The sequence below is a fragment of the Emydura macquarii genome, unplaced genomic scaffold (assembly GCF_026122565.2).
Source record: "Emydura macquarii macquarii isolate MOO-44397 ecotype Brisbane River unplaced genomic scaffold, CSIRO-AGI_Emac_v2 contig_1119, whole genome shotgun sequence".
NCBI lineage: Eukaryota > Metazoa > Chordata > Testudines > Chelidae > Emydura > Emydura macquarii.
Window position 1 is genome coordinate 10,487,044 of NW_027131256.1, and position 15,179 is coordinate 10,502,222.

Consider the following 15,179-nt stretch of genomic DNA (forward strand, 5'->3'; position numbering starts at 1 on the left):
AGCTGTAGCCTGCAGGAAGATAAATATCTATTAAAAATACATATATAGTTTTCACTTTCTGAATAATCACCTGTTTCATCCACAATGTAAAAAAAAAAAAAAAAAAATTGAGACATTTAAACAAAAATTCTTACAACTAGAACATCTTGAACATCTCATTATATACTAATTTATTAGATTGCAATATTAGTGTTAAAAGCTTTTTGATACCTCTTCAATCAATTGATTGGTGGGTTTTTTTTTCATTTTCTTTTAAATTTGCCACATTAATTATGCCAGATAAAACTGAAGACTAGGTTAGTTAATGGCTAGCATCCCATGACATGAGTGTATCTGAAAAAAGTCTTTGCAGTTTCAAGGAAATACGGAGTTAAGAGCTAAATATTGATAAACCTCTGGAACCAGTAACTAGGTCATCTGATTTATTTAATGAGACAGTGCCTCCTAATTTAGGACCTGAATTTGCATTTGAATGTGTAATGTGTGGGTGGAAAAAATGCTTCCTTGGAATCTCTATCATGTCAATGAAAATAGTGGAGCTCCTTAGATTTAAACAATCTTCTGCAATATTAGACCAATTTTGTAGCATTGTGCCACTTCATGAGACCCAGAAAACGAAATAGTTCATTTTCAGTATCTAAGCTGAGTGGAATTAAGTCAAAAAGACCACTCAAATTGCAAAAAATAAATTTGGTTTGTCAATATTTGGTTTCAGTAATCTAAGTTTTTTCACAAGTAACAGGTCAGGAAATTTATTTTTAAATATTTTTTAGCTTGATGGCATCTTTCAGCTTGAAGGGATCTTGAGTAGATACAGCTTGTGTGTACATAGGACTAAATTGAATACTTAAAACATTGTTCTGTTTAAAGTATTTCTGAATGCTTTACCAAAAAATTTTATAGGGAAAAAGACCTCGAAGAAGCTCTGGAAGAAGGAGGTTGTGACCTTGAAACAGTAAGAAACATAATTCAAGGGAGACCACTGCCTGCTGATTTGAGGGCCAAAGTCTGGAAGGTAAGTATGCCTTTAAGAGGATAATACTTGCAGATATAGTTTTATTTTAAGATGATAGATTCAGTATAATTAATAATTATAAAAGGATTTCCTCCCACATCTTTGTGGGAGGGGCATGCAGGATTCTGAAATGTGTGTTAATTCAATTTTGAAATGTTTACTCTTATTTGAGCTTAAACCTGTAGAGTTCATTGAATTAAAGAACTAGATCTCTGCATAGGTGCAGCCAATAATGCTTTGAAGAACTGTTTTTGTTTTCAGATTGCACTGAATGTTGTAGGAAAAGGTGACAGTCTGGCATCCTGGGATGGTTGTTTAGATCTACCGGAACAGAGCATAATTCACAAGGATTGCCAAGAGCTAATTGGTAAGTTTGATAATTACACTGATTGTCTGTGTAAAAGCTTTCTATAATGACTGTTCTCTTAGAGTCATGTTATTTAATATAATTACCTTTACCAGTATTTAAACTGTGAAGGGGGTTTGCACAGGGTGAAAGGTAAAAGCTCATCACAGAAGAATAATTGAATATCTTCAGTGTGCAAGCAGAACTTTATATGTACTAAAATATCTGGATGGAAGGCACGAAAGCAGTGCGAGGTATTATCTGTTATGTGGTATGCTGCATAAACTAAACACAATCCAGTGGGGAAAGGGCTGTGATTGAGATTGTTGAAAAATGTAAATTACCACTGTTTTCTGCATTTGATACTTTTTATATGGTGCCCTTCAAGTTTTGAACTTTAGGATGAGTTGCCAGCTCATGCCAAAGAGCGACATAGCACCTCCTAACATGATAAAAAAACTGATTCAGTGCTGCCTCGCAGGTTAAGATTGCCACCCACTTAATCATCAATACCACTTCCTAAGCTTTTGAGGGAGGAACAATCGCCCATCCCACTACTTGTCCTGGCACCGTTGGATATTCAGATGGGGTAGTAGCTACAGTAGTGTGTAATATTTCTACAACACAGTTGCACCTAATTTAATTTTAAAAATATAGCCAATCTAAAACAAAGAACTCATTTTTCCTTCTTTTTATAATTTAGAGCAGGGTTACTTCCAGTGGCTTCATATAGGAGAGAGAAATAAATTTAAGTGGACATTGTCAATTTAAACTACTTTGTTTTCTATAACTTTTTGCCACCTGCAGTAAGCTTACTAAAACTGAGAGTTGAGAGAGGGAATTCCTTTACTTTTTCAGTTTTTTTCACTTTGTGCCAGTTGGTTTCCCCTTTTTGTATAGGTATTTCACATAGCAACAGAGAAAAAAATGATTAAAAAAACCCAGGAAAATGCCATTTTAAAATTACATTTATCAGGAAGATTAAATAGCAAGTGTATTATCTGAAACTTTTAAGTTGATGACCTCCCTTTAATAATTTAGGCAATCCCTACTCTTGCATTTTAATTCTTCCAGTTTCCAGAAGTTTTTGTTTTTGATTGTTTTGTTTTTACTTTCGAGCCATGCTGCAAAGGCTGTCATAGGTTCTCAAAGAGGGAGATCTGAGTGGATTAGATCAGTGTTTCTCAACCTTTTAAGTAGCAAGTGCCCCCTAACTTCTGAAAATTTTAATAGGTATCCCAACACTCAATATTCTACAGGATTTTATATTTACAGACTAATGTGAGCCATATGTTGGAAGAAGGGCTGAGTATATCAGGCCGTGATATGACAGATGTCAAATCTAGTGTGAGCAGAGTTACCACCTTTACACCAGGGCTATACAACTCAACCTGGGCTAGCAGTGGCCAAAGCTGGGGAATATAAAGCACCTTGCCAAATTTTTTGCCATAGATTTGAGAGGAGGAAGGGGTGAGAGAGAGACAGGGAAGGAGAGTGAGAGAGAGAGAGAGAGACAGGAAAAGAGGGTAACTGGTGAAATCTGGGGCTGTAATAGTTATCAATTTCACTGCTCAGCTAAAGCAGTGAAATGGACAAGTTTTCTGGGCACTGAGCTTTGAGCCAGGGAGGGGGACTGCCACCTGGGCAAGTTGCAGGCGGCTGCCGCCTGGCTGCCAGCCCGGGAGGTGAGCGACTGCCATCCAATCCAAGCTGGGGCAGAGGAGGCTTCCATGCCAGCTGGGACCCAGGGATGTGAGCAGGGGGCTGCTGCCCGTCTTGAAGCCAGGGTGCTGGAGGCTGTCCCTTGGCTCGGAGCTGGGGCGCGGGTGGCTGTCACCTAGCTCATGAGACTCAGGAGGCTGCCACTGGGCTCCCACCTGGGAGCTGGGACCTGGCGGGAAGTGGGGGGGGGGCTGTTGCCCGCCTCCCCCAGAGGCTGGCAGCTGCCGCCTGCCTCCCAGCTGGGAGCTGTGACAGGGCGGGAAGCAGGTGGCTGCAGCCTGGCTTCCCGGGACTGTGGCGCCCCTCTCCCATCTGGGACCGGTGGGAAGCAGGCTGCTGCCACCCAGCTTCCCCAGAAGTTGCCGTCCACCTCCCCTTCACACAGATTTCCCCCGGGTACCCCCTGCCTGTGTCTCGCGTACCCCTAGGGGTACGCATACCACAGGTTGAAAAACTATGGATTAGATGAAGGAAATGCCAATGTATTGTGTGGTTTGGGGGTGGTGTATAGTTTATGTTGTGCAGTTTTATAATTTGAGTTTGTATTAATTTTGTGCATGCAAGCAGAGCTATGGATGAGCACATTTTTAATAAATTGCATATATCCTAAACTCCAGCCAACAACTGGATATCATTGCATGTCCTCGTGTATTTGCTACTAGATGTGGCATAGCCAGGAGCCCTACATTTCTTTGCAGAATTCAGAATGGCATGCAGAACTGCTTTGAAAACTGGCAGCCATTATTTGGTTGTTTCTCTTCCATTCATTTCCCCTTTCCCCTGTCCATCACTTTAAAAAATAAAAAACAAAAACACCCCCTAAACAAACTACTGCAGTTGCACTTGCCTCAGCTCTAGAAATTGTCTTTGAAGGGCTTCCAGATTCCAGAAACCCTTAGTGTTATGCACCAATAATCCAACAGTTGTTTTAAACTCTTTTTGCATTTGTATAGTAGCAATTGAGAAGATAAAGCTATTCCCTATGTGAATTCCTTTTCCCTGTTTCACTTTTGAAAAAGTATCACTTAATTAAATACGTTTTTAAAATTAAAAATCCCACTTTATTCGTATTATCAAGTTACATAGCTTTTTCAGGAGTATAGGAAAATGGCATAGTGAATTTTAATATCATATTAATTAATTAAGCTATGGCACATCACATTTCTAAAGTCACTATTCCTTCTCCACCCCCTTCCTCTTATCACAGTTAGGCTAAAAGAAAAATGATTTATAACTAGTCTTTTGACCATACCAAAGTAATTCATCTAATCAATGGAATGTGGTGTTAAGGTTACATCTGAGACTTGCATTAAAGCAGGATTAAAATACTCTATTTCACACTTTAATGAAGGCATAGAGTCTGCAAATTTATAACTCTTCTTTGGCTGACACTTGCATTTTCTTATATATAATGAAAATATTTGGCCACTTCTGTAGGGGAAACATTTTTAAATGCTTCATTTGAGGATAATTTTTACCATTAGTTATGAGTCGGGCGTGGGGTCCCTGTAGCAAAAAAACTAGTCACCACAAACCTCATGTGGACACACTTCTTAAGTATAGGCTGCCTTTCAGTTTTTTTAATTAAACATAAAAAGTCATCCCCCTTTTTTTATTACCCAATTCAGCTGCATAAAAATTGATGACAAAATGGGGTAGTTTGGAGAGGTGTAAAAATCTTAAAATAAAAAATAAGGTTTTTATTTAAATTGGATTTTTCATTCATATTTTTTCTTTTATCAAATAAACCTGTTCAAAATTAAGCATTTGTGATAACCTATGTTAAAGTCTAAACTTAATATAATCAATTAAACTAATTGATTCAGTATATTTTTCATTTTAATGAGTTCTGAAAATTTTAAATGTTGCATTAAAGGTTGTGTTTTATATTAAGAGAATCAGTGCAGAACATTTAATTTTGAGGTCAGCTTTATAAATAGATCATGATTTCAAGTACTTCATTAAATATCTGTCATTGTCAATCTTCACAGTGGAATGAATACTAATATTTTTTCCAAATGCAAGTATTTTCAGTCTCTGCAGAAAAGCTTTGCAAAAGTACTTTTTCAATTTATTATGTATTCAGTTCACTTAAGGTAGTGTTCAGTAAAAATTATTTCAAAATGCTGGTTTTGCACATTTTTAATTGAATTTTAATTTCAATTTTAAGTGTACTTTTCAAGTGTACTTGTTGTAATAAATGTGTATAATTATAGTATATCTTCCTAGTTAGCAAAAATTACCAAATCTAGTTTAAAAGCTTTATTTAGTCATAAATAATCAAATCAATGTAGTTTAATAGTTATGCCAACTAGTGAGAGTGAACCTCTGTTTAGCAAAATACCTAAAAAGTGTAATTGAAAAACATGATTAAAATTGATTATTTAAATCAGTAAGTAATAATCAAGGATTTCAAGTCGTGATTAAAATTAGTGATTTAAATCATTCCACCCTTGACAGAACTGTCAGTCTGCCGATCACATCCCCCCTGTGCTGCCAAGTTTGCATGTCTGATTTACCACTATGCTTTTTGTGTTCACCCTCCACCACCTAGTACTTTGGAGAGCCAGTAAGACTGGCTGGTCAACTGATTTCCAGACCACATACTTTCTTGCTCCTCAGCCAGAGTCTGAACTCATCTCCAGCTCTGCTACTTGATGTGGTATTTGCATTTATGGGCTGGCTATTCTGAATTCAAACTGGTTATGTAGACAGCTAGCTTACTCATTAACCTATATTTTTCTCCCACCCCAGTAGTTATACCCCTCTCTCACTCTTTTCCAAGTTGCTGGTGACCAGTAAGGATTGTCAGAGTGGGTCTCCTATTATGGTTCACCAGGCAGACTTTTCAAATATAGAATGTGTTGCCTGGTGGAGGTGAAAACTATGCTTATCAGCCTGTTTTGTCCGCTCTGTCTGCCACTTCCCCACATTTCCCAGGCCCTGGTGCCAGAGCAGAGCGTAGTAGAGAAAGGTAGGAAGGGAAACTTGTATTCTTATTGGACTGCCAAGCACTGCCTGCACCTCTACAGCAGTAAAGATATATGATAATTCTATAATAATACAATTCTATAATTTTGCCATCAGAAGACCTGCTCTGATATCTTTACCTAACTGAGATAGGAATTCATGTTTTGTATATAAGTGGGAACTGGAGATATGCATTGTGGATTAGTCTGTTGAATTAAAAGGGACTTGTTGGGGACACTGAGTGTGTTATGTGCTGAGTGCTCCAAATGGGAATAAAAGAGAGGCATTTAGCACATTTTAAATCTTCCTCTTTGTTTCATGTAGGCTGGAAAATCCTGTTTCATTTGTTCCCACTTCATTGTGACATCCAGCATGCTTTGAAAATGTAGGCCAATGCCTTTGTCTTAAAACCTATTTTCACACCTTCTCTTAAACCTGATTGAAGTGACTGTGTCTGCAGCCAGTGACACTTCTGTATGAGAGTAATTGTCATACGAAACTATTCCATAACTGTCTCTGATAGACCACTAACATGATTTAGAAGTATTTGTTTTACTTTTGTATTTCCAGATCAGCTGTCAGTTCCAGAAGAGGAGAAGTCAGTATTACTTTTGGATATTGAATCCGTTATTACCTTTTATTGTAAATCACGTAATGTTAAGTACAGTTCTTGCCTTGTCTGGATACATCTACTCAAGCCACTGGTACATCTTCATATTCCACGCAGTGATTTGTACAACTGCTTTTATGCTATCATGAACAAGTACATTCCCAGGTAAAGTGTGTGTGCGCGTGCAAATGAACGAACTAACTACTGTTGCTGGCATTGAATGTATAATTTTTTCAGAAAAAACAATTTCTCTCAAAAGATACATTATGGTGGTTTTGGCAAATGGTATAGTGTTTTCTGCAGTAATAGAGGAATAGCATTGTTTCTAGTAAAGCTGCCAAATTCCTTCAGATCATTGTAAAATTGGATGTGTATATGGAAATGTACCTAATCTAAATGCTACAGACACGTGCTACGTATGATTACAGAAAAAGACTACCAAAGATTTCAGGGTATAACTAATTCACATGTAACTGACACACAGTCCCTACATCTTTTAAAAAACATCTGTCACCTCATGCCATATAGGAAATATTTGTTTAGAAACCTTTCTGCCTGTATATTCTATAAGATGTATTTTCTCTTCCCTTATTAGCATTTAGCATGTCTGTAGTGTCTGCCTTCTAATGACTTCAGAGCACTTCACAAACACTAAGTTTCTTAATGTCACTATAACTGTGTTATGAGTGAGTAAAGTGAGGCACAAAGAGGTCTGATTTATTTCCCCAACCTACGCAGTAAGTAATCAGAGTGGAAATAAAATCCAGGAATCCTGAAGGCCCATCTGCTGTTCTAACCATTACATTTACTCCCTCATATTAAAATTAGTTGTACTACAGTAGTGGCTGGAGCCTCCAAATGAGATGGATGTCCAAATGTGCAAGGTACTATACATATACATACTAATAGACTGTCCCTGTTCAAAGAGCTTAGTCTAGATGAGACAAAGGTTGGGAGGGGAAGTATTCTCTCCATTTTACAAATGGGAAATGAAGAGATTTAAGTAATTTAGGAAAGGTTTCACAGGCAGTCTGTAGCAGAGTTAGGGATGGAACCCAGATTTCCTGTGTCTCAGTCCAATATCTAAACCATAGGACCATCTTTATACTTTCCAAAACAAAAAAAGAGGCAACTTTATGAAAACAGGATCTCTTATTAGTTAGTAGTTTACTAATTGCTGATACTTACTGAAATCCTAATCATAAGCAGGTTTTTGTGAAAATTGTTTTAACAGAACATTATTGACATCAGGTAGGAAAATGAGCTGAAAGAGCAGATGAACTGTTAAACCATAGCCTATTTCTCTTGAAAACTGCCTGTTTAACAAAGCAAGGGAAGGAAGACACACGATAAGTAAAATTAGTAGAATTGTTCTTACAGAGAGAATGATTTTCAAATCTTTCCTAGAGGTGATATCTGTTATCAAGTTTGTTTATTTTTGTAATAATAAGGAACTCCTCTCCTCACAGCTAGCTGTCTTTCCCTCCTTATCCTGTAGACTCTTATGATCTCAACAGAGTTAATAAACTGCTTACATGAAAATGTCACACCATTAATATTCAACATCTGTTTTTAAAGGGCTATTTCTTTGCCCCGCACCAGGAGAAAATAAAATAGATAAGCACATCATATCATGCAAAGATAAGAATTAGCCCAACACCTGTTTCAGGATATGATCTGAAATAGTGATAAACAGCCTAGACTGTTGGTGGATGATCGGCAGTAGGGTCTATTTCCCATTCTTGTTTGATAATACTGGCAAGTGTTAGGTTGAAAAATCTTCTGCATCTGTTCTCTCATGACAACATTCCTCCTAGTGAGGGGTGGAAAATCGATTCCTCTGAAGGTAGTCAACTCTGTTTTTTCTTTGGCTAGAAATTGATGCTATAAATCAGCATCTTGAGCACTTTTTTTTTTCTTTCTCTTATCCTGTTTTTTAATCCCTCCGATGACTGAGGAGGTAGGTATTTGAACTCACTGCTCTTGAGAGGCAGTGAGTTGCATTTCAACTAGACATCTTGAGCAGGCCACTCAAGGATTGATTGAGCTGCTGGTAAATAATAGAGAGGAATTTATTCAGCAAATAAATTTAAGAAAAATCCTTCTACATCTGAAATGGAAGTTTTATTATAGTCATTGCAGGCTGAAATTCAGAGACACTAATTCTCTAACTGAAAGGTTTTTGAGTCCATTTTGAATGGTGGCAGCTGATGTGAGTGACTTGAACTCTTGTATTAACTATTCAAATTTAAATTAATTTTTGAGCCTAAATTATTATGCAATTAATGGAAAGTCTTTCTTCGGTTTGTACCATTACACTGTTAACTGAATGGGAAAGCAGAGGTCTTTTAATAACTAAAAAAATTCATTAAGTTGGAGTGTTTCACTGAAAACCTCAACAGCATAGAATTGCCCACATAAATGACAATCAAGTTAACTACATTTGATTGAGGGAGCTGTGTATTGAGTGGACTTAACTTACAAGAAAGACCTATCTCTGTCTTCCAAATTTCTTTGCCCCACTCCATATCATGACTTGCCTCTTTTCCCTCCGCACTAGGTGCATAATGTGAAATTTATATTCTGGTGTATATGGGCATCTTTTAAAATTACTTTGGTCAGTTCTATTAGAATAGTTAACAATTTTCTCTGTTTAGAGTGAGGCACACTCCTTCCAAAAGTGCCTTTTACAAAACAATGTTTAAACTTTCTTTTGTTATTTAAATGTGGTGGTTTAAATTGTTAAAAATTTAAAGTATATGTTAATTCTCCCCTGATCAGCTTTGATGTGGACACGCATGCAAATTAAGGGATTACAGGACCAGCCCCTACATGTTTCCTCTTAATACTTGTGAAGTTATGTATTCTTCTTCACTAAGAATTGCCAGTGTAAGACTGGAGTATTATGGTGTTTTCATAAACACTGTCGTACTACTTGCTTTTTAGGGATTGTTTCCAGAAGGGGAGACCATTTCATCTATTTAGGCTTCTCCTCCAGTACCATGAGCCTGAACTCTGCTCCTTTCTTGATACTAAGAAGATGACACCAGACTCGTATGCACTCAACTGGGTAATAAAGTAAAAGTAGGGGAACATAAATAAAAATTTCTGTAGAAACTTTAAGTACAAACTGCTGAGCTATGGAATAGTGATACAAGAGGAATTTAGAGATTTTATTTTTTTAATCACTTCCAAAGTGTTTTGAAATAGAGGAAGAACACAAAGGTGTATGTTTTTTTTGTTAGTATGTCATTTTTATAGTCTCTAGCCATTCCAAATAGAAGGTAAGATCTTATGAACATTAGATCCTTAATGTACTGGATAGTATACACGGTAGAAATAAAATCTAAGCTATTGATACTAGGAAGTGTTTCGCATTAAGTATGAGTAGCAGTGTCTGAATCAGTGACTGCTACTTTCCATAGGTGGCTAAATAGTACTGCACTACACTTCCCCACTTATTCAGTATTTTTGCATGTGTACATCAATTCAGAGATTATGGATTACAATAGGGTAACTCAGTTTATAAAGTGAAGTTACTGTTGTCTGTTTTAAAAACCTCCTTCACTTAACTAAAATATTTGAATTGACAGCCACATGTAGAACTAATACTCAAGTCATTCTTTACAGGATTGTTGCCCAAGCTATCACTGTCTCTTAAAGAATTGGCTTTTTCTCCCTACCTTAATTTAATTAATATAACCTGGCAATTGTTTTGCAATCACACATCGTATTGAAGTCAATGTGGTGTATCAACAGACTGCAAGATCAAACTCAAAGCTGATAGTCACTGTTATGTAGTGTAGGAAATCTAAAACTTTGTTTCTGTGACAATTTTCTGAAATTATACTCTGCAAGAGAAATCTGTAAAATGTATTTGTGGTAACGAAACTGGTGGTAACGCACAAAGCATAGATCCTAGTAGTCAGAATGTCTTTTACACCTTTGGGCTCTACCGTGTTTTTTAAAGGTTCCTCACTTAAAACTAGAGGAGTAAAAAGCCATAAAGCTGAGTTTAAATAGCACCTCTCTTAATTAGAGGTTTCTGTGCTGCTATCAATTTAATACTAAACTGCAGCAGATAAAATCTAATATTAATATACACACACAAATAAATAAAATCTAGTTTTGGCCAGTCATCATCTAAAGCAGCTGTCAGATTTGGCTGTAGTCTGTTTAGTATATCTGTGTATTACTCCCTAGTGAAAATATGTTTCTATAACTATTGTATAAAAGATGTCAAAAGCAAATGTTAGAAAAAATACACATTTTAGCCCAATGTTTTTTCCTTGGCTCCTTCAGAATTGTTGCTGCACTCAATGCCCTACTTATAGTTGTATTAGCTAAGAGGCCACTCCTTAAATTTCACTTTGTTTTAGGAGGCTGAATTAGGATGACTTCTCTTTCTAAGGTCAATATTTTGAGGGATTGCAGGTGGGGAAGAGGGATTCAAACACACACAAGTTTGTAAGAAACACATTTTATATCTATCAGTGCACCATTATCCTTCATAAAAAGACCATTTTCAACAGAGCTTGATTCAAAAGTGTCCAAACCTTCTGACCCTTATTTCACTAGCAAATTGGGAGGTGTTAAAAGCTCTCAAAATAGCTTTTAAAAGCAGGTGAAGTGCTATTGAAAGCCATGACAGTAGTGATCCAAACTGGAAGCACAACAAAAGGCTCATTAAGCCCCTAAATCAGCCAAGTACTGTGCATTTCAGTTAAGTATCATTACAAATGTTGTTCAGCATGGAAGGAAATTCACAGCCTGCTTTCTTTTATCCACAATGACTTTCTCCATGGTGGAAAGGAGGCATTTTTAAAAAGTGTGTGCGCCCAAAGATAATTTTTTAAAATAATGGTAATAAAACACTCCATTTCTGGCAGATAGTTAGTAACCCAGCTGTCAGCCTAATGATTTAAAACTTAATTTGGCCGTGAGACACATTTAATGTGTGACCTTGTATGACTTAAAGTCAGGTTCTACTGTGAAAAATGGCCATGTGAAAATGGCACCACTTTAATAAGTACTTACTATTTCACAGTAAGTATTCAGAGTCATGTTTGCTTGCTTTACTGACTAAAATAAATTCTGTTACTACTTTTTGTTGATATTAGCCCTGCAGAGCCAACAAAGCACTAGGGGATGAATTCTATTATGGCATGCACTTCATCAGAATTATCAACTAAGTTAAATTTCAAAACTTGTATTGCTAAAGGTATATATATGATCCAGAAGTAAGCCCAGCCTAGCTTTCAGATCTCAAGGTGAATTTGCAGTAAAAAAAACCACCCAAACTTCAACTGTGAAGTGAGCATATGTAATCATGGAGCAACAATCTAGATCCCCACTACACTGCTTCTTCAAAAATAATTTTTAAGGGTAGAATTACTCTTCAGTGAATGGTGCTAGATGTACAGTTTCATGTGTCTTCAGTAGTTTTCTTTTGTCTATCTGTTAGCACTATTGTGGTCCTGCTAAAGTTGTTCCTGACTTTTTTGCGCTCTCACACTCTATTCCCCAACTTTTCAGCTTGGAAGCCTCTTTTCATATTACTGTTCCGCTGAAGTCACTCAGGCAATATGGGATGGATACCTACAACAAGCAGATCCATTTTTTATTTATTTCTTAATGTTAATCATCCTTGTCAATGCAAAGTGAGTACATAGTTAATAATGTGAATTGGTTGGCCACACAGTTTTGTCTGTATTTGGTATTTATTTTTACTGACTTAATTCATACTTGTGTTTCTATTTTCAGAGATGTTATTTTAGCACAAGAATCAGACAGCAGAGAAGAAATGATAAGTATGTACTGCTCCTGTAATGCTGCTTCTAAAATAATTTCCCCCATTTGCCAGTCTGATTCCATCATTCCATCAGCAACTCCCCTCACTAACTTTCTCTTCATAAATGTTTCTGATTGTTCCCTTCAAATCTCTGCATTGCAACATAGCATCATAGAAGATTAGGGTTGGAAGGGACCTCAGGAGGTCATCTAGTCCAACCACCTGCTCAAAGCAGGACCAATCCCAACTAAATCATCTCAGCCAGGGCTCTGTCAAGCCACACTTAAAAAACCTCTAAGGATGGCGATTCCACGACCTTCCTAGGTAACCCATTCCAGTGCTTCACCACCCTCCTAGTGAAAATGTTTTTTCTAATATCCAACCTAGACCTTCCCCACAGCAACTTAAGACCATTGCTCTTAGTTCTGTCATCTACTACCACTGAGAACAGCCTAGTTCTATCCTCCCTGGAACCTCCTTTCAGGTAGTTAAAGGCTGCTACAAATCATCCCCCTCCCCCCCATTCTTCTCTTCTGCAGACTAAACAAGCCTAGTTCCCTCAGCCTCTCCTCATATACGTCATGTGCTCCAGCCCCCTAATCATTTTTGTTGCCCTCCACTGGACTCTCCAATTTGTCTACATCCTTTCTGTAGTGGGGGCCCCAAAACAGGACACAGTACTCTAAATGTGACCTCACCAGTGCCGAATAGAGGGGAATAATCACTTCCCTCGGTTTGCTGGCAGTGTTCCTACTAATGCAGACCAATATGCTGTTAGCCTTCTTGGCAATAAAAGCTCACTGTTGACTCATATCCAGCTTCTTGTCCACTGTAACCCCCAGGTCCTTTTCTGCAGAACTGCTGCCTCGCCAGTCAGTCCCCAGTCTGTAGCAGTGCATGAGATGCTTTCTTCCTAAGTGCAGGATTCTGCACTCCTTGTTGAATCTCATCAGATTTCTTTTGGCCCAATCCTCTAATTTGTCTAGGTCACTCTGTATCCTATCCCCGCCCTCCAGTGTATCTACCACTCCCCCCATCTTAGTGTCATCTGCAAACTTGCTGAGGGTGCAATCCACCTCATCCTCCAGATCATTAATGAAGGTGTTGAACAAAACCGACCCCCTGAGGCACTCCACTTGTTACCAGCTGCCTACTAGACATGGAGCCATTGATCACTACCCGTGAACCCAATGATATAGCCAACTTTCTATCCATCTTATAGTCCATTCACCCAATCCATACTTAACTTGCTGATAAGAATACTGTGGGAGACCATATCAAAAACTTTGCTAAAGTCAAGGTATATCAAGTCCACCACTTTCTCCACATCCACACTGTTTCTGCCCATATTCTGCTTTCATTTTTTCCTCTGTTTCTCCATCACTTTTTGCATCTTGCTCATTCTTTTCTTGCATTTCCCTTTTCTTCTCCAACACTTGGCCTCATGCTTTTCTTCATGTTATGTGCTTGAAACTACCTCCCTGTACTCATGCTCCAGTCCACCCACTAGCTATTTCTCGTAGATGCTGTACACATTCATATTTGTGTTTCTTTCCCTGCGTGTCTTCATTTATATGGATTAGACTGTAGGCTCCTTGGGTAGGGATCACATCTACTATATTTGTAATGTGTTCACATCACTGAAAATGCTGGTCCATGAACTATTAAACCTAAAAAAAAAAGTGTTTGTTTTTTATAAATCCAATAATACAGAATAAAGTTGTTTGGGTTTTTTGCTGCCTTAGTGTACACTGGTGAGTTGCACTCTTTCATCATGATGGCCAGATAAGCATCCAATAGCCACTCACATTTTTTGGTGCTTTCCCCAGCTCTTCTTGATCTCCCTCTTTACTGGATGAAGCTGTCATGGTATTCAATGAGGATTAAACTCTTAACTATAGATAGAAATGCTCTAAACGTGAGCAATTCTGAGTTGAAGCTTAAACATCTAGCAAATAACATGGTTGTGTGTGGTGCGTTTATGAAGTTCAGAAACATTTAAAGAGGTAACAAATAGTTCCTGCATCTTCTGGCTCCACCATTCTGTAACTAATGAGATTTGACTAGCAGTCCCATCCCATCACTTAACAATACAAGCAGCTTAAGAAGTCATCACTATTTTTACAAATGTACCGGTAAATACCACACATCTTGAATATGTAGCTTCCAAAATAACTATGTTCCTGGATGAGAGGATAAATTAACATTGAGGTTAATTGACAAACTTAACTGTGTTGTGCTCTATTAAAGAAAAAACAAGAGCACCTTAAAGACTAACAAATTTCTGCAGGCATAAGTTTTCGTGGGCTGCAACCCACTTCGTCAGATGCACAAAAGTTTATGCCCGCAGAAATTTGTTAGTCTTTAAGGTGCCTGCAGGACTCTCGTTGTTTTTGCTGTATACAGACCAACACGGCTACCTCTCTGGATCTATTAAAGAAAGTATATTTTACTGTTTGAAAAGGTTGTTTTGCTTAAATGTTGTATCAATTTCCATATGTTGCATGTTACAGGATTTCTAGAAACTTCCCCAGCTAGTTTGGATATAGAAGATATAGAAGACCTTTTCTCTTTGGCACAATATTATTGTAGTAAAACTCCAGCTTCTTTCAGAAAGGTAATAGCCAAGCAGTTATGGAAATTACTTTATAATTTGGTGATTTTTATGAACACTGAACAATTCAGACAGGCCAAACTGAGACAGTAGTTCTCTTGCAGGGTTCGA

At 37.6% G+C, this 15,179-nt stretch overlaps 1 protein-coding gene across 2 annotated transcripts in view; it reads left to right on the top strand.

Annotated features, from left to right (window-relative positions):
- TBC1D23 (TBC1 domain family member 23) overlaps positions 1–15,179 on the top strand; it is a 57,193-nt gene that overhangs the window by 14,087 nt on the left and 27,927 nt on the right. For both annotated transcript variants that reach the window (XM_067546146.1, XM_067546147.1), the window contains exons 2-8: positions 904–1,015; positions 1,277–1,382; positions 6,624–6,828; positions 9,610–9,733; positions 12,199–12,323; positions 12,427–12,473; positions 14,968–15,071. In XM_067546146.1, coding sequence (XP_067402247.1) covers positions 904–1,015; positions 1,277–1,382; positions 6,624–6,828; positions 9,610–9,733; positions 12,199–12,323; positions 12,427–12,473; positions 14,968–15,071 — 823 coding nt within the window. The remainder of the gene's footprint in view (positions 1–903; positions 1,016–1,276; positions 1,383–6,623; positions 6,829–9,609; positions 9,734–12,198; positions 12,324–12,426; positions 12,474–14,967; positions 15,072–15,179) is intronic.